The sequence below is a fragment of the Micromys minutus genome (assembly GCF_963924665.1).
Source record: "Micromys minutus genome assembly, chromosome: 30".
Classification (NCBI taxonomy): Eukaryota; Metazoa; Chordata; class Mammalia; order Rodentia; family Muridae; genus Micromys; species Micromys minutus.
This window is the reverse complement of record NC_137965.1, coordinates 10,283,182-10,310,626: the sequence shown is the minus strand read 5'-3', so window position 1 is coordinate 10,310,626 and position 27,445 is coordinate 10,283,182. Positions and strand designations below refer to the sequence as shown.

The window sequence follows — 27,445 nt, the reverse complement described above, 5'->3', positions numbered from 1 at the left end:
TACAAAATCAACCAAATAAACATCCAAGTCCAAATTTTAGTCACACAAAAACTTGTAGAGTGGTCTCCAAAGAGTTCACAACCATAAGTTGCCTTCAACGGAAGACTGGATAAGTGAGACAGTAAGACAGTCTGCTCCACTCCTCTCCCTCTGGGACCACTAGGCAGAAAGAAATAGAATTCTTTCTCCTATTTGTGCCTTTGATCAAGGTGTTTTTAATCACAGCACCAAGAAGCAAAAAAAAAAAAACACACTTGCGGAATCACATTAATTCGATTCTCCTATGAACTGCATGGCTTTTTTTTTTTTTTTTTTTTTTTTTTTTTAAGCTGTATTTAATTATCCTTCTCAAAGAGATGAGTTGTGCTCAGGAAATGAGTCTGCTAGCCTATGAGGAACGTTCTCATCCAAAGTACCACCGATGTATTTCTCACCATCATGGTCCCTGACTCGGGATTGCCTAATTTCATGCCTTTGACTCAGGTGTTTGGCTTGCATCTCACTAAACAAGGAGACGATCCTGTCTAGGGTCACATTGACTATGCGAACATATTTCGTAATATAAAATAGTACAGCTGGCTTCAGAATGTGGGGCATGAGGGGGACTTGGGGATCTAGGGACAGTCACGACTTGAAAAATTGGTTCATTTGTTCCAAGTCCGGGGAACAAATAAGGTTCGTGTAGATGAAATTCAAGTCCCAGCAGACGTCAGGGAGGTGATTTCAAAGTCATCACACACTTGTTTTAATCTTCCAAATAAACCCTCTCAGAATGGAAAACAGGTCCTCATACGTGTCAAACCCATGCCCTGCCATTCACAAAGCTACACTTCAGACTCAAAGCTGCCTTTTCTTCCTTTTAAATAACTACCTGCAGTTGTCTTTTACATTCTCTTTCTTTGTAGGCCACAGAAAGTCTGCACGTGGACGGAGAAATTAAATAGCATGATAAAAATATGCACAGCCACTAAAGCGCCACAAGTGTGAGTGTGTGAGTGTGTGTGTGTGTGTGTAGGTGTCCAGCTAGCTTCTGCAGTGATTCTTCAGGTGTGCATTATAGTGTGTCTGTAGGGTTCGGATCAATTTTTACAGGACATATTAGCTTCTCACTCCCTTGATTGGTAAGTACTCTGATATTTCATTAGCTTCCACGGAAAGGGCAGGTCAAGCATGCATTAAGTTAGCAATTTCGCTCTCTTTGTGATGTAGCATCTTAGAAACCATCAGGTTCGTGGCCGAGCCTTGTGTCATTCATCTCTCTAAGCACCTCATCGATTTTCCAGATGGAGCGCGAGGGCCGGGGAAAGGCGGCTGGACGGCTTAATTCAGGTTTCACGCTCGGGCTCCAGGGAGACTGAGACTGTGCCGCTCTCTGTAGACAGCACCTCTCTGAGAAGTGTCATCTCTCTCCTCACCTTCAGGGCTGTCTATATGGCTACTTCACATGACCGTCCAGCACCTCTCTGAGTACTGCTCTTTATAATCTGCTGAATAGGTCATCTGCATGGTTTACTGACCATGGGGCGTGTTCACTCTCCGTCCCTCTTTCCTGCCACTCTTTGACACAGGCTACTTCAAGCCCCATTGGCAGCTGTTTATATCTCTTACCGATTGCTTCTGTTGCCCTGAACTCAACCTAGGGACGGCACTACTGGAGATTCGTCAAGTGTTTCAAAATCAGAGGAAAGCAACAGTCGTCTACATACCCATGGACTTCCTAAGGTGGGTCTTGGCTGCAGTCAACTTCCAGACCCACCTGTTGTCTGCCCTGGATGGGTGTCAAGATTCTTCATGGCTAAGGTAGACTCCACGTGAGGCCTCATGGTTCTCTGTAGTAGCACCTAAGAAGGCCTCAAGAAAGGTGTTAGTGAAATTTGCACGTACATATATAGCAAGTGAGAGTCATTACAAAGGTTAAATAAAAATTCCAGGTTTTAGAATCAGAATTATGGGCAGCCCTCAAATAGAGTATTTTCAAAATACAACATAGTTTCATATTTCTGGAGAAATTCCAAGCAAAACATCAGCAACTGCTGAACATTTGTGTCGGAAATACAGACAATACAATATGAAGTCTATAAAACTTTTTGTGCACACGGTATTGTGATGACTTCCTCGGGTCAAGAAATGTGAATAAGAACTCTTGGATTTTGACACTTTGCCAACAAATACCAATGACCACTTTCTACTTGGCTGGCACTGTGGTAGGTACTGGTGTAACACGGATATACAAGGGTCTCTTATATTGAGGAGCTCAGAATCTAGGGAGCAGTTGTACGTGGACAAGTGAGGCCACACCGAAATAGGGACTCAACTACTGGTAGAAGGAAATGCTTGTTGTTGCAAAAGGAGAAAGCAGTCAAGAGAATAGGTAACCTGATCATAAAGGCCGTGTGAAACGGGGGGGGGGGGGGGGGGGTGTGTGTTCCAGATGTGCCGGAAAGGTGGGAAGGGCTGACAGGGTGTGCAACAAAGGCAGGAGCAAATGTTAACAAAGCAAGGCAGGGCAGTCGGTGGCCACGGGTGAGGGCTAAGGGGCCACACTGTTCACGAACCGAACTTCGCTACAGGTCACAAAACAAGTCTGAGGTGTTTAGGAGAGAAGCAGCTGAACTAGAACTGAGAAGGGAAGAATGTTCTGGAAAGGGAAGAGAGCTCACCAGCGAGGAGGGGCGACTCCATTCTAACTCAAATGGAAGATGCAGAGGTAGAGCCCAGCTTTAAACAGGGAAGTGTAATGGGAGTGACTGAGAAGGTGCAGAGGGGGCATCGCTCTGTGGGGGAGGGGGAGGGGAGATGAGATTTCCGGTTACATCCCCCACCAAGAAATCCCTTGCTCCCTTGTGTTGGCCGCCAGGTCTCCCACTTTTGACCTGAATTTAGTGTTATCATCCTAAATCGACAGAAACAAAAATAACCACACTCAACACCTACAAGTTTCAGGGCCTTGTTCCAGTTTATGTTCCTATTTACAGAGTTTTATAATAGTGTCACATCTTAGTGCCCAATACTTATCTGTGGAATGAAAATAGCTGGAGTCTGGTGTGGTGGCACACGTCTGTAAGGCCAGCATCGGGGACAAGGAAGTGAGAGTGTCTGTGAGCTCTAGGCCAAGTTGTTCTATGTGACGTGATGCTAAAAGCAATAACAAAAGGCCAGCAAGCCAACAAAAAAGCTGCGAAGTGAATTTCAAGATGGAGTTTTAGAGTTTGTGATTCGGATGACAGTTTTGAAGGGGAAACCAATTTTTATAAAGACTCTTTTTATCAGACAACAAGGAGCTTAAAGAATGTCTCAGAAGAGAGAGAGGGGGGAGGGGAGGAGGAGAAGAGGGGGTTGGAGGAGTAGGTGGGGGAGGAAGGAAGTCAGTCTCTGGAGACTCCAGGAAAGCAGAGAAGAACACAATTCTAGGTCCAGGCAAACTATCTTTCTAGAGAGAACTTTATAGATGGTCTATCACGAAAAAACACACTGTGCCCTCTGTAAGGCTTACCAGATAGTTTTCTCTCTGGGTAGAGAAATGGAACAGGCGGTTCTGCTAGCCTGTTCCTGGGTTAGATCTAAGGAGGGTCAGTGGTGGAATGAATGGGAAGGACAGAAGGATCAAGGCCAGAGTCCCCTGGAGGCAGAGGAGATTCCAGGCAGTGGCTCAGTAGAATGACAGACAAAGCACCCTCAAGGGTCTAGCTGTCCAGAGTTAGTCAGCAGAGCCTCTTCCCTGAACTGCAGGAGAGCTTCTGAGGAATCCTATGATAGATACAGAAACTGTCATCAGGGAAGGAAGGAAGGGACCATACTGAAGGTGCCGGCACTTGGAAGTCCTCAGGGAGTATTTGATGACCAACATTTCAATAGGAAAATGGCAATGAGAACCGGTTTGGAGGTTGAGGACTTTTAGCAACTTCTGAGAGTTGAAGAAGAAACAGGATCCGTTAAAGTGTGAGTGCGTGGGGAATGCCTTTTATCCCAGACCTCCGGTTATGGAAGCAGAAGGCTCAGGTGTTGGTGGCCAGGCTGGGGGACACAGCAAAAACCCTGTTACGACTAAGCAAACAGAGTAGAAAGAAACTCTGAAGAAGTTAGTTTCCACCTCTTACATGCCCTCGGCAGAGACAGAGCCTGGTGACTGTCGCCCGATCCGAGAGACCAAGTCTGCAACCCTCTCATTCAGATCCGAGTACATTGACTTCATTTAACAGCACGTTCAGTCACATAGCCATGGCTAACGAGTCATGGAGATCATGCCTTTAGAAGTATCCACTGCCAGGGTTTCTTGGAATCTGGGATTTTGAACCCAGATTTGAGTTGGCTGAGTCCCAGGGAGGCACAGGGCTCTCTGCACCAGTGCCTGTCTCAGCGCCATGCTGGTCCAGTGCAGCGTGTTTAACTGTTTATTGGTGTGGAGCTTTGAGAGTTTGAATGTTGCAAGCAGTAGATCCCACTGTGTCCATGAAACAGTATTTATACGTTTACCCACTATTTAGGAGTAAGTCCTTAAGAACGGGAGTTAATAGTATCTTCTACTAAAGGAACAAAGTTTTCATATAATGAATTCACTGAACTGTAAAGCACGTGTGAGCTGGGGTGAGAGGCGTGGCAGTCAGGGATAGACGAACGAAGGAGCAGGGGAGGTGGAATTCAACATAGCGACCAGGAGGCTTGTATCTGGAGGAAGACACATGAACTATTAATCCAGAACTCCAGCCTCACATTAGGCAAAGTCCTCACATGTCTTCGGTAACAAATACTCTTTTTCTTTTTCCATCTGAAACCTGTTTTTATTAATAAGTTGCATTTCCTGCCTTCATTTTGTCTTTTAAGCGTGATCAGCATGTAAAGTTTAAGCAAGACAGATGGAGGGAATAAAGTTTGAAAATTACTCAGAGAACTCTTTTTGTTTTAAAAGATGCTTACATCTTCCAGGCAGCAACACACATTTTAATTGCTTCTAATTGGGCGCCCATGACAGCAACTTTTGATGCAGAAACTGCAAACGGTGTTAACTTTAAGTTAATGGGAGAAAAATTAGAATCTTCCTATAGACCTCGAGGGACAGTGAGAACAGGAGAGTGTGTCTACCCCAAAGCATCGAATGACACAGGGCCACTTAACACAGGCCACTTAAGTAGTAGGCATGGCTAGAGATAGAAGGAAATCTAGATTTCAAATTTGTACTTGAGTATGAAAGTACTAAAACTTTTGATCGTCAGTCAGACCAATATGCGATGATCTACAGTACTGTGCAATGGCATAAAATGATGTGTTGAATAAGTTTTCAGATAAAAATCAATCCATCATGAAAGCCCTTCTCCCCTGTAAACTACTGTAATGACTTCTTGTGCAAGACGTGACTGCCCCCATGTGGTCAAAGTTTGTATCACACTAAGAGGCAGAAATCTAGAAATAAGCACGAATGAAGTCAGCATTCCTCAAGACACTTTATTCTAGACCCATTAACTGTTCGCTCATTTTTGGGTGCAAGTACTTACACACTGATAATGACAAATCAATTAGAAAGTTCTAACTATGGAAATATCCATTATTCCCACTACTCAAAGGGTGTCCCAAGGCCCAGTACAGTGCTTTTTAGTGGAGCTTTTCAGAGACGTCCACTCCGACCCCTGCTCATACGTACAGACTCAGAACCGGTATCTTAATAAGACTCCCGGGTTATTTGTGTCCATTTAGATGTAACTCTTGGCTCCATCCCAGCTCACCCACCTAATACATGGCTAGCAAGGAGACTTTCATCAAGAAAGTCTGTGGTCTTATTTACCTATTGACATGTCTTTGGAAATATGATCATTTTTTGGCTTATTCTACAACTCAAAAAATATTAAAACAAATTTCCAGAAAAAGGCCCTTTTGTTTGTTTGTTTGTTTCAGAAGAGATTCGCGGGTTTTATTTTGCCCAATCAGAGCGTTTCAGCAAAGAAATTCATATATATATATATATATGAACATATTCCAGAAACATTAATTGGTAATACATTCTTAAACTACCACCTTAACGGTATTTATTTACAAAAATATTGCGTCACCTAATTTTGAACCTTTTTGCTGTGATGACAGTATTTTTTTTTTCTGGTGAGTTACAGGAATGCAAAAGAACCTCAAAGTTTGAGGAAGTTTCTCAGTGTCTGCAATAGTGCTTTTTAAAAAGGAAACACTCCACAGAAGAAAGCACAGGAGATGAACAGAGGATGCTGTAGACATACAAGCTAGCATTTTGGACCAAGCATGCCTTCCCTCAGCATGGACATCGCCAGGAAACTAATTTGTTTCTTTTATAATTGGGTTTTTCTTTAAACCCGTTTACGATGAAATGAAATGGAACTCCCCACCCCTACCTTGTTGAGCAGAGGTTACACCTAAATTGTCACATGACTATTCACAAAAAAGAAAGAAAAAGAAAGAGCTCAAACTGCCATTTCTCGTCTTTGCGTTACTTTCTCGGTGCACCTTAAGTCTGTCTGAAACACATTTGTGCTCTCTTCAATTGGAGCAAAGCTTAGGTAACAAAATACAAATGGTATTTAAAAAAAAATCAAAAATCCAAACTCACAAAAATAGGATCCCACAGCAATTAACCTACACATTTTAAAAATGTCTGAGTCGAATGACCTACAAGGGTTAGACACCACTTATTCATACCTTATAGACGAGGAAGAGTTAAACTTTGTGTCTCACTGAAAAATACTGGCAGAAATATAATCCCATTTCCTTCAAGGAATAGGAGGAAGTCACCCTTAAGCAACTCTGGAGGTAGCGCTGGATGCAGAAAGGAGCTGACCTGGTCACTTCAGACCCAGAGCTGGGACGTTACTAAATCATGCACTTTCTCAGAAAGCTAAGACACAGCTTTGCCCCCTTCATTCGCAACAACTGTTTTCTGTCCACAGAACCCTCTCGGCATCTGAGGGTGACGGGGCCCAGCGTCCTCTACAGCAGATCCGAGGAAGGAGCAAAGCCAGCCGCTGCGAACTCATGTCCGAATCAGAAGCTTGGGATCAGTCTCAACCCAGAACCAATGCCGAAAAGAAAGAACACCGGAAAATGAGAAGGAACACTGACTACAGAGGAGTGCTCTTTTCAAAGTAAATACAGATAAAAATAAAAAAGCCTAGGAGTATTGATTAAGTATCAAACTGATAAGAAACAAATTCTATAAACTATATAAAAAAAAAACCTTCATTGACAAAAATACATAAACTCTGTTTCCATTTTTGGAAATTTATTTTTAAAAAAGGTAGAAGAAAATATCTGGAAAACCATTTTCAATATATATATATTTATATTTTAAAGCAATAGCAAAAATAGGCATCCAACAGCAAGCTGAAGCTACAGAAAAGTTCTAGAAATTATTGCTGTGGATATTTCCCCCTCAAAAGAAGGATCTATATTTGATAATATTTGGCAGAGTTTTTTTTTTTTTTAACTACATAATTGTGTTTGGTCATGTGTGAAGACTTCAATAATGCATGGCCTTTTAAAACCTAAACAACCTCAAATGAGATACCAGTAATTCTTAGTATGAGGGTAAAACATAACTTCTTCTATGGATTAAATACACACTTTCTTTAGTACTTTGATTTACAAGTTCACCATTTTTAAAATTAAAGACTACATTTATAAACATTTATCTAAAATTAAAAGTATACTACCTAGCAGCACACAGACATACCGTGTTACCATGTGACTGTAAAAGAACCCTGAAACATACAGCAAATCATTTCCCTCGTTTTTAACCTTTAAAAGCTATAGACAGCCCCGTGAATGGTTTTAGGACTGATTGGTTTCAGGTGACGCAAGCAGCATAATCACGATTTTGGTACACGTCATACACACATCACTTGATTTACACCGAAAGGTGCAGATCAAACAAAGGTCATGACTTCAAAAAAGTGCAGGAAAATTCAAGTTTAAAGTCCAGTGCTCTTTATTTAACAGAAACACAGAAATGAACAAAATCCCCCGAGTTAAAATAAATCTTTGCCACAAAAAAAAAAAAAAAGAAAAAAAGAAAAAAAAAAGAAAGGAAAAGAGATACAAAAACAAACAAAAACCTTTGGAGATAGCTTTACTAATGTCACATGCAAAATGCCTTGAGCCAAGCACACGGTTCGGATACAGAACTTAGGGTAACACTTGGAGCAAACCCCTCTGCTCCTCACCTGTCTCCCAGCATCCCCCACATTCTAAACATATGCACTCTTCCAGACCCGTCCCGCAGCCACAGTGTCTGCCTGAACTCACGGCAGAAGAACGAACACAGAGGGAAATGTTCTTGACCAAACTGTGGCACCTGCCACGGTGTGCAGATGTGCGTAGCAGCGTTTTCCCATGGAAACCTCAAATCAGCAGTACATTTTGTTAAATCTATAACCTGGGTTTTAGAAGTGGTATGGCCAAAATGTGAGCAGGTGTTAAGGTGATGTCATATTCAAGCACATAAAAGATTTTGACAAAATGAGATACTTCAGACAACAACATTCTAAGCAAACGGGCTGATTTTAGCTTGCGGAATAAAATGAATTTGTTAAGTGGTACATACAGAGAAATCTCTTCCCATTGATAAAGTTAGTTGAAGAATACTTAAATTTCAGAATCAAAGACAAATGAGGGTAGAGAGAACACACACACACACACACACACACACACACACACACTTCCATTTTTTGATATTTTTTATTTTGACTTTTTTTGTTATTATTGTTAAAGTTCCTGAAACTTTGGCTTGCTGGTGGCTACTGCTTTTTGCATCAAAAATGACAGGGCTGGGTGGGAGGAGGCAGGCCATTTCACACTGTAGTCCATCCCCAGGGCCAGTTATCACTGCGGACTGTCCTATGTACATAATCAAGCGCAGCTCTGGGACACTCATTTTCTCCACTGAAAAATACTTTGTACTTTCTAGTAATGGTTTCTTAGATTGTTGTGCACAACATGTAGATTAGTTAAAATAAAAACAAATAACTTAAAATAATGAATCAAAATGCTCTTATAAAATCCAACTCTGATAAACGTATCTACTTCTCTATAGTAAATAATTACACCTTTGATTCATCTTATCTACAGAGGTTAAAGTGACTGTAGGAAGGAGTTTGATAACACAAATCACACAACAAATTAAGCAGCTCAGGCCCCACAGAGTCAAGCAGTGCTTTAGGTACTAAGTACTTCTCTCAATATTCATAAAACTATACCTTTAAAAAAGGACCCAATTCTTCCAGTGAGGTACCATGGAACATGGGTTTAATGGACAGTATATAATGTAAATTAAGCAACTCGCAAATTGCCAAATGTTCGGAGAACAGACGTGAAACGAATGTTCTTTTCACTTTCTACAGATTCAGAGATTTTTTAAAAAAATGATTATAGTTTAAAAACATCTTTATCACTTCTTTTCACCACAGATATTTATCCCTCACCTAATGCTATTTAAAGTAAACTTTGATGTAAACTTTTGTATCCAGTAGTGCACATTGTAAAATGTAAACAAAAGGATCATTAATGAAAGAGACACGGGCAAGTGACTGGCTGGAGGTAAGGACAGACAGGAGCTTGACTCATCAGACAGAACAGACGGCAATCAGGAGCCCCAGCAATCTGTGCCCTGTTCAGTCCCTTCCTTTGCAGCGTTAGCAATCACAGCCCCTGGCTCTGCTACAGGGCGCTTCCTCTCCAGGCTACTCTGCCCAAACCGATCGTATGAAGTGAACACACTTTCCTTTCTTTTTGCTTTTAGTATTTCAAAGGATATGTACACGTGTGTGGTGAATTCTACGGAGCTATTCTGTAGCTCGTCAGACTCCTGGGTAATTGGACAAGACACACTTGCAGTTTTCCATGCAGTAGCGTGTGCACTAAGAGTAAACCGGCTCATCACCTGAGTGTACTGGGACTGTGAGCAAATGAAGGGCATCTTTCAAAGGGAGCTGAGCACTTTACTGACATGATAAAACACTGTTGTTTTAGCAATTTTAATTAAATAATGCAAGGGTACATTTGGTTAAACATTTTATAAAAATTCAAGCAAAATTAAAAACTTAGCCAATTTCAACTTTTCTACAAATTTAACCAGTTACTGTTTTGGTCACGTCTACTTTTAGCTGAGTTGATGTGAACAGGGACAGAAGACATTGAAGAATTCTCCTCACCACAATGGAGGTTTTCTCATTTTCCACTCTGCTTGGCCACTACATGGAAACTCCCCGAAGATGAGCGCCTCAGTCGTGCGCCGCGGTTTTCCATGAAAAGTGATCCATCACCTTGTTTTGCTTTTGAAAACGTAGGAACTGAACATGGTGTGCAGTAACGAGAGCCGAAGAGGGTCCCGCACACGAGCTGGGTGTGTGCTTCGATTCCGTAAAGCCCACCACTGAGCAGGGTCTAAGGAGAAGGGACAGTTTGTTGCTTTGTCACTAATGATACTGATGAGCGGTCTGAGAGAGGACGAGTGTGGACAGCGGTTCACAATGCAGTCGGACACAATGTGACCTTGGTGGACTCACTACCTGTCATTTATCACCTCTCCCCACAGCAGATCAAACACTGATGATGGCAGACACAACGGCACAAACTCGTTTGGCATATGAAAGTTTGAGACAGGAATGATCCAAGGAGCAGCCGTCCAGGACTTGTCCGCATTCTCTGTATGTTCATCGTCAGTGTGACCCCACCCGGTCCTCCGTTGCTAACGCACAGCCGGCACACCGCAGATGCTCTGTTTGCACGCATGGGGGTTCTTCTCAGTTAAAGCCGTGTGACTGAGGTAAAACAGTGCGTGATTGTGCTGGGAAGAAGTTTTCAGCAGTGTGCGTCCCTTTCCCGTTATCTTCCCCCAATACGTCAGTGACACACATCAACAAGGAAATTTGTTTCCTCCTGGTTGAACTCAGTTCTAGTTGTCAGAACTGGTACCACTTTTTATCTTTGTATTTCAGCATCATCTGAAAAAGGCAAAAAAAAAAAAAAAAAAAAAAAAAAAAAAACAAACCCAAAACCATCAAGAAAGATATGTTTTCAAAATTCCCAAAACTATTTATAACTGTATCTATAAAGCATACTGTTCTGGAACATTCTGAACTGATATTACACCTTGCTTACTTGAATTTATTTAAAGGAGTATGAATTGTTTTATTTATATAAATTATAAATATTCATTATAGAAATTTTCCTAGAAGGTGCTCAGACTTCTGATATGAACTTTCCATTTTATGTGTGACAATGTTTAGTGCCTTAGCAAATAACTTAAGAATAAGGCAGGCCAGAAAAACTACCGTATCTCAAGTTCACCAATCCCTTGCTGTAAGCCTGTAAGCCATACAACAAATGTTCCTCATTCAATTTCAGCTGCTCTGCACAATCCTTGGGGTGTGCACTATTTCCTCTTCATTTTATAATAAAACCCTAAGGTTTCCAGGTTCTACTCGAGGTTAATAGAATGGTGAATCTGGGTTTGGGCCTAGGAATCTGAATTCTAGAATCCACGGCCTCTGCACCATCCTCATTAGACTCCTCACTGTGTTGAAGCCTGCGTGTGCAGAAGGGAAAGGCAAGCGTGTGCCGTCTTCGAAATGTAGATACTCTGAAAGTGGAGGACGTGCCTGTGGTGCACACGACTGTGGCAACACAACCCTACACTGCCCTACACTGAGGGCTACTTGCTTCCACTGGGGTTACTGTGGGCACCCTGACTCCCATGGATGCTCCGGACAAGTATCTTACAGGTCAAACTATCTCCTTCATGTAACACAGCCAAAGAGGAGATGCCTAGTTGTTGAAAAACTAAAGGAATGTTCACAGTATAGAGACTAGAGGGTCAAAGGTAAAAGATAACTTTCACACTGTTCATCTGGGCAAAAGCTTAAGATATTCTCAAAGGCCAGGAAACAAAACTGAGAAGGCAAAGCCCAAAGCATGAGGAAGTCACTCGCATGCCAAATAATAATGTGGGGCACATAAAGGCCTTAAAGCTCGGAAGAAACCTTTACAGATTTGCTTTTATTTTATGTGCATGAGGTTTTGTTTTTTGTTCCTGTCTGAATTTCTGTATGTGTACCGGCTTATGCTTCAAGGCCAGAGAAAGGCAATGGTTTCTGAAACTGGAGCTACCGATAGCTCTGAGCTGCCATGCGGATGCTGGTAACCAAATATAGGCCCTGTGTAGGAGCAGTGACTACTCGCACCTGCTGAGCCATCCCTACAGCTTGGAGGTTAATTTTTAATAAAGACCCGTACAGTCAGCAAAATATGGGGACCTCATTTGGGGCTCCCTCATTCATGGCGTCTGTTTCTGAGGTCCAGGATTCACTACAAAACCCTCCCCACCACTTCTTATGCCTCAGTCTACTTGACACACAGACTCAACATTATAACCAATTTCAGCAAGTTAGATTAACTTGGAAGAACCCAGGAGACAACTGACTTCCTTCCCAGGCTTGAGGGATTAAGGAAGGCTGGCATTTTTACTGAGGTCACAGCCAAACAGCTGCAAAGCTTCTACACTGCTGACAAAGCTCCTAAAGGTAGGTGTGTCCCTTCAAAATGTACAGAGTTCAGGAAGGTCAGGACCAGATTCTTGTATGGTTCCCTCTTGTAAAAATTGGAATTTGAAATTATACAAAGTCCAGGCTTGTAGAAATAATATATGCAAACGTTTGCTTTATCTAGCTCCTGGCGAGCGTGTGCGAGGCGTACCTCATGAGCGTGCTTGGAAAACGAGTCTGCGCTGGACATCATAGCGGCCGTCCTCTCTTCCAAGTCGCTGAGCTTCTGTCCTCTTTCATCAAGGGCCAGCCTGGCTCGGGCAAGTTCGCCCACCACTCCCGACGCCGCTCCTTTCACGCCTTCAATCCCGCCAGGGCCTGGGATATGCTGTGCAAGGCTCCTTGAGGCCTTCCCCGAGGATGACTCTCCAACTAGGTTTCAGTAGATTGTAGAAAAATAAATAAAAATCCCACCATGTGGCAACATTAGAGTACAATTTTTGGCAGTGCAATCAGAATATTAATGTTCAACTTTATAACATACCATTCTTGTGTAAAATAATTTTAAATTATTTCTCGATGCTTTTCCAAATATGTAAAACTGCAGTGCACTGTTTTAAACACCCTACTTTCTCCCAGATCATACAGTAGGAGTTTGGAGAAACAGGGCTAGCTAGCAATGGTTGGAAGACGCGGGCTGCTAGGTCTAGTAACTAAAACTGCTAACATTATATTTAAGATGAAGTCTTCAGATTTGATTTAGTGTTCTTGTTCCACACTTGCTTTATAAAGATACTGCTTCCACTCCGGTAGCCCAGACCTACTTTCTTTGTCTCTACTAATGATTTCACTTTTCAAATACAGAAAATCATAATTTTGTTAAAATAGCTTGTCTGCCCCTTCTCTTTGGTACCCAGACCCTGATTATCTAACACCCAGCTCACAGCAAGTCTCAGATCCTGTGGTTAGAGTCCAGGTATATGGCCTTAAACTTGCATTTCCTTTCCTGAACTGTAAGTACTCTCTCACACTCCCAATCCCAGAATGTCTCAATGGCCCACAAGGAGCCTGCGGCCTCTTAGCCTCACTGCCTAACTCTCCTTTTCCTGGCCCTGCTCTATTCTAGCTCCACCACAAATAATCCATATCACACGCTAAAGTCTCTCTCCAGTGCTCATGTGTCCTGATGACGGCCATCCTAGCGAACATGATGGCGTTCGTACAGATTGTTTCCTGAACGACAAATGATGTTGGACATGATCAAGAATATCTAAGAAAAAACCTCAAACCTTCTATTTATTCAATTTGGGCTATTTAATCTTTTAATGTGGAATTATGAGTTCTTTGTATGCCCTGGATGTAGACTTTATCAGGAAACACGTGTGGTATGTATGCAGTTTGCCCTATTGGAATTATCATCTTCTCTTCTTGCTCTTTTTTTTTTTTGAAACATAACACTTTCATATAGATAAACTACAATTTACTTCATTTATTCTCTGGAACTCACACAGTCCATGAACCCAGTATTTGGACCCACTGGGATCTTCCTTTATTTCTCTCAACAAAGTGTTCTGAACATTTTAATATCGTCAATGGAAGTTTTGAATTTCTGTTAACATTTACTTTGTGGCCATGTGCACCAACACACTTGTCCACCCATCCATTCATCTATCTCTTTATCCAATCAGGACCTGTGTGTGGTAGCAAGCCCCTTATGCTAAAATTAAATCTCATTTTTTTTTCTAAAAACAAATAACTGCTGGTAGGTGGAAAAATGCTCCGTTCCTCAAGATGGCTACATTTCAATTTCTGGAGGGCAGGACTATGTCACCAGGTAATGGGAAAGGAGCTTCACATGTGATTAAGTTTAGGACCTGGACCTGAAGTGCTTACCGTGCATCATCTTGGTGAGCTCAAACAAATCACAAGACTCCTTAAGAACAAAGAGCCTTTAGCAGGCAGGGAGAGATGCAGATGGAGAACAACAGAGACCCAGCCCTGCCTTGCACAGTGACAAAGACATCAGGAGCTAAGGAACAGAGGTGACCTCCAGAAGCTGAACAGAGCTCTCGATGACGAGCAGCGTGCTGGCGGTGCCAGGATAAACCATGCTTGTTTCTTACATACAGAACTAAGGCCGAGACGCCTACTATGCCCGCTTGTTTCAGGTCAGTAGGCTTGTAGTATAATAGCAACGACAGCGAGCTGATACAAATAGTAATTGGTAAATATTTGACTTTAAACTTTGTGTACTGGCTTCTCCAGTACCTGTGGAAATTGTAGCTACAGACTGTTCTGCCCTTGAGAGCAACAGCAGGGCCTTGGCCACTCCTCACTTAGATGCTATGAGGAAAGAAACTGGAAGCAGGCTGGTCTCCCTCCCCTGGCTCCAGCACAGTCAGCAACGCCACCGAGACTCTTGCTAGGCTGTAGCATGGAGCCGGAGAGGGCTTGTCCATCATGTGAAAGCCCGAGGTTCAACTCCCAGAACCGGGAGAAACACCCCATATGCGTAAAGCCAGCTTTACCCCTCTTCTGTTGCTTTCCCCAGGTCCGACTGAAGGTATGCTGATTTGGATTGCCTGAGAAAATTATTTTGCTGATTGAGGACAGAATGAGAAAGTAATTTTAAAAATGCCTTTTGTTGCAATGAATATGAAAAAACATAATTTATACATGTAACAAAAACTGTATATGGATTGAATATTTTTGTCTTAAGGGGCGATCAGCCAACTTACATAGTTCTTCTCTATCGAGAGATTGTGCACCGCCTCCAAATAAGCCTTTGAAGAACCCTCTGTTTGGTGCTTCTGGTGTCTCTACAGGTGTAAAGAGCTCACCAAGCATCTCCTTTAAAATCAAAACAAATTATACTGTTAATGCTTCAGGGAAACTAGAAATCTAATTAACAAGGTCAGCGCTGCAAATGCTGTCACGGTGGTGACAGTCCTCTTGAGATTCACCAACAGGTAAGAAGCATATCACAAGCAGTCACATCAGGAACACACTGCCTGCTCTACAGTTGGTTTCCAAGACCAGAGTCACTGAGGCAAACTTGCTGTTTCTTCTTCCCACTATTTGCATTAGGGGCAAGACAGTATGTGGCTTAGAGGGTGAGGTGATGTAACTTTTGTGTCAGAGACCGTCTTGGTTTAGTCATATCCCAGGCTAACCTGGGATACAAAATCTTTTGCTAAATCCTAGAACTGACATGCTAAGTGAGTATTTGACTTTCAAGAAAACACTTCAATCTAGTTCAAGAAAACCAGGTCACCTTCTAATAGAAAGAATAGTCTCTACCTGTAGGCCAAGGCATCCAGTTTAACAGAGGTCACATTCAGTTTCTGATTATGATCTTGACTGGTAACACACCAGTTTTCTTTCTCATAAGCATGCAGTTTTCATAAACACCATTCTGACACGTGGGGTTTTAGAAACATGACAAGAAGAGGGAAGAGAGGCTTCTACATGTCAAGTCTTCTCTGAACTTATTGCCAATGTTCTCCAGACAGGAAAAGAGATGAGTTTGGAGAGAGGAACGGCCACCCACAGGGAGTGGCCAGGACCGGAAGATGCACACTGAACATAACACACTGTGGTATTCCACAGAGGAAACAGACTGCCTCCACCATTCCCACTGAGACGGAACAAGGCGTGGCCTGCACTCTCCACTGTCAGCAGACAACGTGAGGGCACTGAGATAAAAAGGAAACGAAGGGATGCAGAGAGGAAGGGAGAAGGCCTTTATTTATCACAAAGCTTGATCAGAAGAAAGCTTTACACAGTTATTCTGTGTCCTAGTTTCTTACATGGTTCTGTTCCGAAGACTAGAAGTTCACTTTATGGAAAGTTCACTCTGAGAAAAAGTTTACTCTGAAGTCACCAATTCGTGTCTTTACAGCCGGCAGGAAGAAGCGCTGTGGCTGCAGCTCAGAGATCTTTTGTCTAATCTAGGCTGACAGAGTTTTTTCCCCATTCATTTGCTTCTAAGAGTCTTACAGTTTGGAGCTAAAATGCAGATTGGTGATCTGCTGTGATAGTTAGATTAAGCAAATTAAGTGTGTCTTAGAACAACAAAATTCCATGTTTTTCCCATTTGTGGGTTCTAGATTGTATCCTGATCTATAAAGTTCTGTTTGTGTAGAAGACATGAGAGCAGGGGGCTTGGCGAGGACTAATTAAGGGCAGGCGGAGAAAAGAAAAGGCTGTGGCCCACATGCCTTATCCACACACAGGAAAGCTGCCTCACTGGCCCTGCATAGGACCAGAATTGATAAAACAGACAGACTTGAAGCAACAGGATTCTGAGCTCTCCATATTGGCTCTACCCACTCCCACGAGAAGAGTGGACAGCAGGAGGAGCCGCAGGCTCTACAGAAACCCTAGTGTTTTGTTGCTCACCTGAAGACTTTCACATGTCTCTTGGCTGTAGGTGAGTCTCTGGATTTCTGTAGGTGAAACAAGGTATAAGGCTTGTCCATTGTTGGCGAAGCAGAATGTCCTGGCTATCCGCATGTTGGTGAGGGGCAGGTAGTAGACATCCAGCAGAGGCCTCAAGCTTGGCAGACTTGAGGGAAAGTAAACAATTTGTTGGTAATAAGCAACAAGTTATTTATAGACGCTACAGGACAGGGACAATGTACAATGATACTACATATGAAGACAGGATGCTCAGAACCACTGCTCTGAATGCTGGCCTAGAAAATAATGATAGACAAGAGAAATCTCTGGCATTGTAAAATTGTTATATAGTCAGAGATAAAAATATAATCTGTACCTCCCATATCCTTGTTTACAATTAAACACATTCTCGGTGTGTAAGCAATACAGTGTTTGTTTGTTTTGCTTTGTTTTGTTTTTTGAGCTGGATTTTATACTGTAACCCAAGCAGGAATACTGTGTGTGTTAAAGAACGGCCCCACGCTTACCTGAAAGTCATAATATGGCCATTGGCACAGAAGCAGGCGAGGCAGACACTGTTACTCAGGGCGACAATGTCTCCACGGAGCACGAAGGACGTGTCAGTGATGTTCTGCTTGTGTGCACAGTTCTGGGTCGGCAGTGAGATGACCTTTGCTTGCTTTTCAGAACATATCACTGCGTACTGGTTGTCACTAATTTCCTGAGAAGAGGAGGGGGACACTGAGACAGGTCGCCGCTTTTTCAATTTCTCCTTTTCGTCTTTCTCTTCGGGGACGTTGTGCTCTTTCCAGGGTTCATGTGCAGGTGGCATTAAGCAGCCCGTGGCATCCAGAAATGCCATTCTCAAGATTGCACCTTTTAACCTCAATATAGTACCTAGAATGTAGAAGTTTAGTATATACTTCCATTTTAAAATTCAGAGTAAATATGCTTATTCCAACTCTGACAGTAAACCCACACACATCTGCTGACTCAACGACGCACTGGATATGTGATTGTACCAGCTCACTGGTAAGATCCAAAGCCCACGCCATGTACTCAGTAGCCTGTAAAGTGCCATCAGTACACGCTCTAAACACACGTGTCAAATATTAATTTACAATTAAATAATGAATACTGCACACACACATATATCTGACCTGTAGATTAATAAGTGAATGATATGTTGTTTTCTTTAAAGTAGAAAATTTATTTTAATTAAAACAAACACCTAATCTGTGCACACGGGCACCTGTGGAAATGAGGGGGCAATGTTGGGAGTTGGGTATCTCTTGCCCCTTGTTTCTGGGGCAGAGCATCCTCTTCTCTGAGCTGTGCAGTCCAGGTTGGCTGACCCCAGGGCTCTTATCCTGACACGGGAGTGTTACTGTTATAGATGTGAGCCACCTGCTCCAAGCTGTTTATGTGAGTTCTGGGAACTGAACACAAGTTGGCAGGCTTGAGCGCCAAATGTTTTACTATCTGAGCCTTCCCTGTGGCCCTAGAATATGTACTTCTTAAACCACGAAAACTATGGCTAATATCATTTATCTTTACAGTGCTTAGATCGGTAAATGTAAAGCTGGAGCTTCTTCTGAAGCCAGAGGACCGTGGGACACACATCTGCACACTGCACCAGGTCATACGTACCACTTGGAGACACAATCACTGGCTGAAGGAGTCTCTGTTCAGGCCCCGGGGGGAGGTTTAGTGTGATGACAAAGGCAGTTCCCACTGTGGTTCCCACCCACAGGCATGGGGACGGGGACGAGTCTGCCTTCCGAGTGAAAGTCTCACAGAAATGGAGAGCAGAGATAGCTTCCCGGGACTCTTTGTCAATGCTGGTTACACTTGAACTCCGAGATCTGCTGAAGGAATTGTCTTTTACATCTGGAATGATTTAAGATGTGGAATTGCCTTAGTTTATAAAACACCACACTTCTTTGTTGTTATGACAACACAACAAATGAAGCTTTTAATGTCCTTTCAGGTGAAAAGAAAGGACAATGATGTTAATGAGATCTCCCCTTTCTTACAGGTAAGATGCAAACAAACGGTTTAGGCTATGGAAGAGGCTCTGTCCTCACAGCGGCTCTCACACCCTTGGCATCCCAATTCCTGACTAGATAAAACTAAAAATGTTCAGGTCTTTTCCACTTCTTCTTCCTAGTCTGTTCCGATGACCAGCACGAAAACCAAGGCAAAACGTGGCCCCCACTTTCTTGATCACAAACAACATTCATCGAAGAAGTCTGGCGTCAGAATGTGTAACTGGTATTTGGCTCACCATTAGTGCCACGCACATCTCTCCACTGAAGCTTGTCTGTAAGGCTACAGCTACTTTATTTTAATTTCTGTGTGCATTAATGTCTCGCCCGCAGGTATGCGTGTGTGAAGGTTCTGACCCCTGGAAGCAGGGTTACGGATAGCAGTGTGAGGGTTCTGAAAACTAAACCCAGGTCCTCTCTAGGAACAGCCAGTTCTTATCTCCCAAGCCACCCCTAGCCTGATGTAGCCATTTTAAGATTATATTGACTAATTTTTCTCCACTAGATTCTTGTTTTTGAGCCCATCTCAAGTCTTGGCTTTTTTCTCCCTCTGGGAACTGCATTACCAAATGCTTTCTGCCTTGTCTCCTGAGAAATTATACCATTAACAATGCACTAATTTGTACTGACATTAGGACTTTCAGGTTATTTTAAGGAGCAAACCAGAGTCCTGGTTCCATGCTTTCTCTGGGGGGTCATGTGCTGCCACAAGGCTGTCTCTTGTCTTTCTGTCACCAATCGAGTTCTGTTATTCTGAATTCAGATTCTCCATGTAGCTAGTCTGAGGGTTCCACCCTAAGTTTTCAGTGCTAACAGAACTAGTCTGAGGGTTCCACCTTAAGTTTTTCAGTGCTAACAGAACTAGTCTGAGGGTTCTACCTTAAGTTTTCAGTGCTAACAGAACTAGTCTGAGGGTTCTACCTTAAGTTTTCAGTGCTAACAGAACTAGTCTGAGGGTTCCACCTTAAGTTTCTCAGTGCTAATAGAACTCAACTATATATGGCGCAGTTCTAACAATTGCAGGGATTAGAAACCGCTGAGAGGCACCGCCTGTCTATGTACCCGTGCTCTCAGTCTTACTGAAACTGTCTAGAACCCTCACATCAAACCTAACTCCCTGGCTCTGTCTCCCAATGTTATACCTTTCTGGAGACTCCTGTTTTTTCCCCAAATATGTGAGGAGCCATCATAGGACAAGCTAATAACTACCAGGTGATCTTCCTGAGATGACTTTGCTGTAAATACCTATGAAGAAGCTCCGATAGGCAAGGCCCAGGAATAAATCACTTTAGGAAAGATTCCTGCTATTAATATGTTTTCCCTGTTATTATTTAAAATATATAAAAACCACAAGGTACCCACACTTTTGAGTATATCTCTGAAGATATATGAAGATGTGCCGTCTAGTAATAAAGCCATGTAGACAAATGGATGACTTAAGTCTTAATGATGATTCTATAAGAATTCCTAAAATCCTATCAGTGATTATTAAGCCCTGGTATAGTGGGACTGCTATTAGGTCCTTTTTTGCAAATGGTCAAGACTGCAATGAGAATTCTGCCAGTCTCCCATGTGTCACCAGCCAATTGCTTCTAGATAGTAACCAGACTTTCTCCTACTCAGAGAACATTCCAAGAGGCTATAAAAATCATTAACCGAAGGTCATAAAAAGGTAACTAATGGTTATTATAGGAGCTAGGACAGAAGACTGAATATGGGTTTATCTACACAAAACTTCACTAATAACTTAGTTATGTTTTTTTCAACTTTCAATGAATTGTGACAGGTAATGAATGTTTAGCCAGGTAATTATTACTAATTGCATGGATATGCATGTAAAATTCTCTGTTGTAAACTTCTTTTTCAATTTATAATTTGATTTTGTGTGTGAACTTGTGATGAACTTTTTAACATGTGATCATGTATTCTGAAAGATGTATAAGTTTTGAGAAAAAAGAAAAGTCGGAACCGAACTAAGGAGTACTTTTTAGACAGTACACTTTTTAGACAGAACTGAAGAAGAACTTACAAGTATAGGCACAGCATTAGGAGGAAAGGCATTGAGAGTAAGAACATGGTTGTGACATCAGAGCAGGAGGAGGCAGCAAGATTAGGAGAACACAGAGTGGGATAACTTAGAGACTATGGGTAACACAAAAAAAAACTAAGAGAGCAATGTGCAGAATGCGGAGGGAAAGAGGAAAGGGAAGAAGCTGCAGAGAGCAGAAGGAACAGACAGGCCTCTCCTTACCATGGGACAGAACAGGTCCTTTCTTAACAACAAGGCAGGCTTAGTCTTAGTAAAAGGAGAAAAGGTTTTTTTTTTTTTTTTTTTTTTCCTTACAAACCTGGGTTTAGTTTACCTAACATTAAAAAGGGAGAAGTGTTTTCTTTCTCTATGTAATAAAGATTGGAGCTCATTTTTCATCCAGAATGAGAGAGTTCTTTCTGCACCAGTGCTTGGTCTTTTGCTCCAAATGCATATGTACGTATAGATGTGTGTGTGTGTGTGTGTGTGTGTGTGTGTGTGTTTAAGTATGTAACTGTGAGAATGTGTGTGTGTGTGTGTGTGTGCAGGTATGTAATTATGAGAATGCAAGCCAGGCCCAACTGATTTGAATGGAAATGTATAGATGCATATGCATAAATCTGTATATGAACTTATGTGAGTTTATGCATGTCTGCTTATGTAAAAGTTTTTCCTTCTGCAAGTGTTATTCTCTTCTCCTGGTTCAACAGAAGTTTACTGCTCCAAAGAGAAGAATGTGAGAAAAAAAATTTCTCCTGCCCCACTTAGGATCTTTCCACTTTCCCCCTTTTTCTTAGATGGCTTTCATAGGAATATTTTTACAACTTAGAAATAAATGCTATAATCACTTTTCAAAGTGTCCCTTTTATTTCCTGCAACTTCTGACAAGCAGGGTGAAGGTTAGAGCAAGAAGTTCCTGCTGAGCTAGAACAAAGGCCACATTACTTAATTCCCTGCTGTGAGGCTACAGGTGTCAACTGCCTGAACCTTCAGAAAGAGCAAGAAAAGTTTTAAGACTTTTCAGAAGTTATCATCAGCATTTCAGTACAGTTAGAGAGCTAGACTGTCTGGAGATCACCAGTCTTTGAAGCCACACCAGAGTCTACTCCCAGCACAAACACAGCCTGTGTTTAAGTTTTGTGATCTGGTCCTTGCATCCAACCCTTTTGTACAAAGCAACATTTCCGATCTCTGTAGGTTCTTCAAGACTCCTAAGCCACAGAGGTCTTTCCTCTGGCTTTGTTCTCTCCCAGAGTGGTCAGGAAATAGCTCCAGCTATTTCAGACCTGTCTCAGCACTGCCTTCGGATACATTAAAATTACCAGGAACATGGATCACACCTGATACACTTCACTTTTGAAATCATGACTTTCAATATTTTCTTAAGTAAATGTCACTAATAAAAATGCCAAAAAGCTTCTAAGGTGTATTTTAGTAATATAAAAAGAATTATGTAAGTTATTGATAATACATTGATTATTACTCAATCCCTATACTCCCACAAATTTCCTGCAAACAAATTTAGATTCACAAATTGAAAATATTTCCTTGGTAATTTCATTTAACGTAATTTTGGTGATAGCTGACCTTAGTGAAACCTCATCTAACTGTAGTTTCTAAATGCGCCCTTCTTCTGTCCAACAGTCTGCACTTCTGTTAGAGACAATGTGGAGGGAAAGGCGACTGCCGTGACGTCTGTGACATCATGGACTGTGAGGGAGCCATCCAAAGCTCACGTGCTGAAGGTCACTCTTCAGAATGGCAGTGCTGACCGTGACACACCGTTCAGGGCAGGATCCAGGGGGAGGTGCATGCCACCACAGCACCAGCCACAGACGACAGTCACCCTGGTCTAGCTGACATGAGAAGGTCCCGAATGAGAAGACAACAAGGCTGGCCTCTGACTCTGTCTCACTTCTGGCCTTGCTGCCATGTGACACGTCCCTCTGACACACTTTCCCACCATGATGCTTTCTATACATCAAGATGTAACGCAGCCAGAAAGCCCTGACCAGAGATAAGCAGACGAGGGCACCGTGCAGGTAGATCTTTAAATGTGAATTATTAATACATAAACTCTTTACTAACAACTTGGGTATTTTGTTATAGCAAAATGACAAAAAGTTCACAGTCACAGTGTAAAAGAAACAACTTCCTATAGTCTTGTGGATGAGTCTATAAAATTCTCACTAAAAGAATTTATTAACTTTTGAAAAACCTTCAAAGGTACTTTTTAAAGTGAAAATTTAAGTGTATTTTCCAACATATGAAGATCAGACAATATTAACTGTGGACTGGCGATAATGGCGGAAAGTAATGCTGAGAGAAAAGTTGGTGATAGAAATTTCAGCAAACGAACAGGTAGAAAATCTGTCATAGTCTTTAAAATTACAGGAGATTAGCAATAATTTACATTTTAAGTGTTAATTCAATGCCACCTGTACTCAGTGGTATTAACTTAATAGACTAACATCAAAATCTTAAGCTACATAGCAGTTCTATTATGAGATTTGCCAATAAGAATTAGATCATCAGAGAAGTCCTCAGGCCCCACTGACTAGCACCAACCTCCAGCACGACAGGCACAGGTTGGCCATTTTATCCTCTACTGATCAAGTAGACGTTTCAGTATTTCAGGAAATACAACTCCACCTATCCTCAATAAGTTAGATCGCATGGGTCTTGTGGCATGGCTTTTTAGAAAGTACATAAGCTAAACAAAGCAGAAGTATTCATTCACTGTTTGTTTGAGACACAGCCTCAGTGTGTAGACCAGACTGACTTCAAACTTCTTGATGCTTTTTGTCTGAATGACTGAGAATTGGAAAACAGGTGTGTACTACTAGACCGTGTGAACAGCTTTACTATGAAGAAGATGAAGGTTGCTGGCTTGCCAAATGCCAGCTGTGTTCATAATATTGTCATTCTTATTCAATCTACATAATCACCCCAAAAAGTATCATTTAACAAGTAGTCAAAGAGGCCCATAAAAGCAGGATGGACACACAGAATAAATGACCTGTATAGTATTGAGGTATAATATACACTTTAAAAATAGTTGATTGTAATCATATATATGTACACACACACACACACACACACACACACACATACACACACACACACACACACACATCTATCTATTACTAGCTTTAAAAGACAGTCCTGGCTGTCTTGAAACTTGCTCTGTAGATCAGGCTGGTCTTGAACTCACAGATTCTACTGAGTGGTGGGATTAAAGATTAAATGTATGTGCCGTGGTGCCGAAGTCCTTCTAAATGGGTACTTGACAATACGGTATTGTCAAGATACTGAAAGACTCACAGTCAGCTTAAACTGGCAATGTTTATTATTACTAAAACCACAAGCCTCTCCACACATATGAGGAAAGTCCTGGATCCTCATCTAGAGCAAACATGTACATGGTAAGCCTAAGAAATGTACATGGTAAGCCTAAAAATACTTGGGTTCAAATTATGACTTTTATATTTTTAGTTATAAATTATACTTCTAATGACACAAACATGTACACATGCACACACACAGACACACACACCACTGCTGTACCATGTGGCTCTTGTTATTTTTATTATGATCCCATTTGTCAACATAAAGCACCGAGAGTTGCTGTGAGCACCTTCCCACTGCTGACTCTCAGAGTCAACAACGGCAGTCTTTAACAAGACATTCGTTCCACATGAAAAACTAGGTGCCTGTTTTAAAAATAGTAAGTTAGTACAGAATTAAATGTGTAGACTTCCAAATAGGCTTTTGAATGGATGGGATGTAAATAGTTTCAGTAAAAATTAAACCGTAATTGAGAAAGCTTAACTAAATATTATTTGAAAAAAAAGTAAGAGAGGCAAGTGAATATGTGTTTTGTTTTCCCTGAGTGTGCAACCTAAATACTGTTTCAAAAGGTGGTGAATCACTGAGCATCTTGTCACTGTGACCCTGACTCAGCATAATCTACAGTAATTTCCTGTCTTCAGATCTCCACAGCCCTGTAAACTGTGCTGATGGACCACAGTGCATTTGCCTCCCACTGAGCCATGAGCAGAACCTTCAGAAGCTCCTCCTCCAGGTTCAGTTACTTTGCATATTTATTCTACTTACCTAAGTCAGGCTTTAGGTCAGTTGGCAAGCTTAATTTCCTTGACATCTTTGCTGAAAAATAAAATATATTTTTAAAATTCTGAGAAATATTTGATTGGTATTTATCATAGCAACTGATTTTCAAGATAGAAGTGAATAATTTTATTCCTAAATCGAGATTCCGGGGTAATTAAACTATGTTTAGTAACATCAAGAGTGGAAGAAACAAATCTCACTTCCAAATTTTTAAAAGTGTGTACTCACTTGATGTAATCTTTGTGTGCTTGAAGCTCTTCCTTCAAGGCAGCTTTATACACTCTTTACTTAAAAATAATGGTTGCTTAGGGCTACAGGGGAAGCTTGGCTTTTCCACAGAGAGAAACGTTCCCCAGCTCTGTGTTACAGGGGAAGCCAGAGCATGAGGACAGGCTAGGATGTGGCAGAAGGTCTCCCTAGCTCCCAATGCATGGTTTTGGCACTAGGCATTGTTTCAAAGTTAATGCTTAGAATGTAAGACACACCTGTATCTCGAAACAAATCGAAATATTTATGTAACAAACATATCCGACAGAGCTATTATTTGGTATAAATTAATACTTCCATTTCTATTTCAGTAAAAAAAAAAATTAAGTCATGCTTAATCTAAGATCATGGTACTTATATAAAATGTAAATATAGGTATTTTTATATGATAGAAAAATTAAAAGTTCATCCATAAACTTCATGGAATTCACTTTCCATCCTCAAAATCAGTTATTGCTTTAGTTTAGGAAGTGGTTTAAGTTAGGAGTCAGTTGCTACAACTATTCTGTTAGTGGTAGTGCATGCGTCAGAGAATAGTGCTTCCTATATGAAATTTTGAAAAAAATAGTGGTTAATACACGAATGCATACATTTGGTTAAAGTTTGGATGGTTAGGAGATATTTAAAGCACAGACCCTGCTAGTCCATAAGGGCGCCATGTAAACAAAGAGAAATCCAGTCATAGTACATAACCTTCACATCTAAAAAAACGACAAAGCCAGTGTTAGGAATAGGCATTCAGTAGACGGGGAGGAATCATCTAGTTACTGCTCCGTGTGTCTAGGCTAATTAGAACACTCCAACTGGCAGTACTCATATCAGCTGTCTCTGCTTTGCCGGCTCACTAAGTCTGAGGCAACATGTAGAAGGCAATACAAAATTAGAATAGCTGACTACAGTCATGGCTGCTGTACCTGGGTGCTACTGTATTTGGCGTAAGATAACCTTGGAGTTACAAGACATTGTGTCCCTCAAGCAGACTTCTAAAGACAATATTAAATCAACACTCTCAGAGAAGCCATGGAGGTTTTTTACCAGATGTCACAGGTCCAATATAAACAGACTGGTAGCATGCAAAGCTTGAAATAGAAAAATCAGTCTTTTATAGCTCAAAAACAACTTTTAAAAGACTCTTATGTCATGAATGTCACTTCTGCAGACCCCACTACTCTGCTAGGTTAGTTATTGTGAGCCACTAATTCGAATTTTTCAGACACATTCAGTCACTTGTTACAGCATTTGTAGATGGCCTCCTGCTTCATTGTCCCAATTCTGTGATAACATTCTTAGGAAAAGGGGTGATGTCATATATCAACATAAGCTCAACTTTTTATTTCAAAATCCAAATTCAACATACAGATATAAACAGAAAAATGAACTATCACAAATAATTTGTAAATAGTCTCCCTTGAAGTAAATACTATGAGGTTGAGTAATTTCTTAATTATAATGTTTTATTGACACTTCTGTTGGGAGTTAGTTTTGGGCACTGTGTGTTCAGATGCTGATTATTGTGCCCAGAGATCTGGCTGCAGTTTAGACCCTGGCACTGTCTTGATGATTGAAGCATCTTCTGTTTCAATGTTGTGTAAAATTTGTTCCCCACCATTTCTGATTTATTCATAAAGAGCTGATCAGTTTATAGATGGGAGGAGAGCTAAGGTGGGACTTCTGATGCCAGTGTGTGGGGACACATGTGGAGAGAGGAGTCAGAGGTCACCATGGGAGGGTCGCCATGAGTAAATGGATGGAGCAGAAGCAGCCAGGGGAGACTAAGATGGCAGGTAACAGGCAGGAGGCTGTGTAGCAGCCAATATAGTTGGGTTAGAATAGATGGGACCTCGCCCAGCTGAGTACCCGAAGTGTTCAGTAAGCAAACCAGGTGTCTGTCATTGTTTCAGAGCAAGGGTGGGCATAGAAAAGACCTGTACTTCTATACACTTTGACTCAGTTACCAGACCTGTGACCTCCTAATTTTTTTCTTACAAAAATAAAATCTGAATTTCATTAAATTCTCTTGTTTTTTTAAAGAATTTCCACTAGAAATGAATTTATATAGCCTCATATATCTTTGAAAA

At 41.5% G+C, this 27,445-nt stretch overlaps 1 protein-coding gene across 1 annotated transcript in view; it reads right to left on the bottom strand.

The window, feature by feature from the left end:
• Window positions 1-7,978: 7,978 nt before the first annotated feature.
• STXBP5 (syntaxin binding protein 5) overlaps window positions 7,979-27,445 on the bottom strand; it is a 104,903-nt gene continuing 85,436 nt past the window's right edge. Inside the window, exons 22-28 of the mRNA XM_080941818.1 lie at window positions 25,086-25,136; window positions 18,543-18,782; window positions 17,420-17,789; window positions 16,893-17,058; window positions 15,230-15,341; window positions 12,703-12,923; window positions 7,979-10,952 (exon numbers count right to left, since the gene is read on the bottom strand). Of these exons, the coding sequence (XP_080797944.1) occupies window positions 10,911-10,952; window positions 12,703-12,923; window positions 15,230-15,341; window positions 16,893-17,058; window positions 17,420-17,789; window positions 18,543-18,782; window positions 25,086-25,136 (1,202 nt within the window). The 3' untranslated portion in view covers window positions 7,979-10,910. The remainder of the gene's footprint in view (window positions 10,953-12,702; window positions 12,924-15,229; window positions 15,342-16,892; window positions 17,059-17,419; window positions 17,790-18,542; window positions 18,783-25,085; window positions 25,137-27,445) is intronic.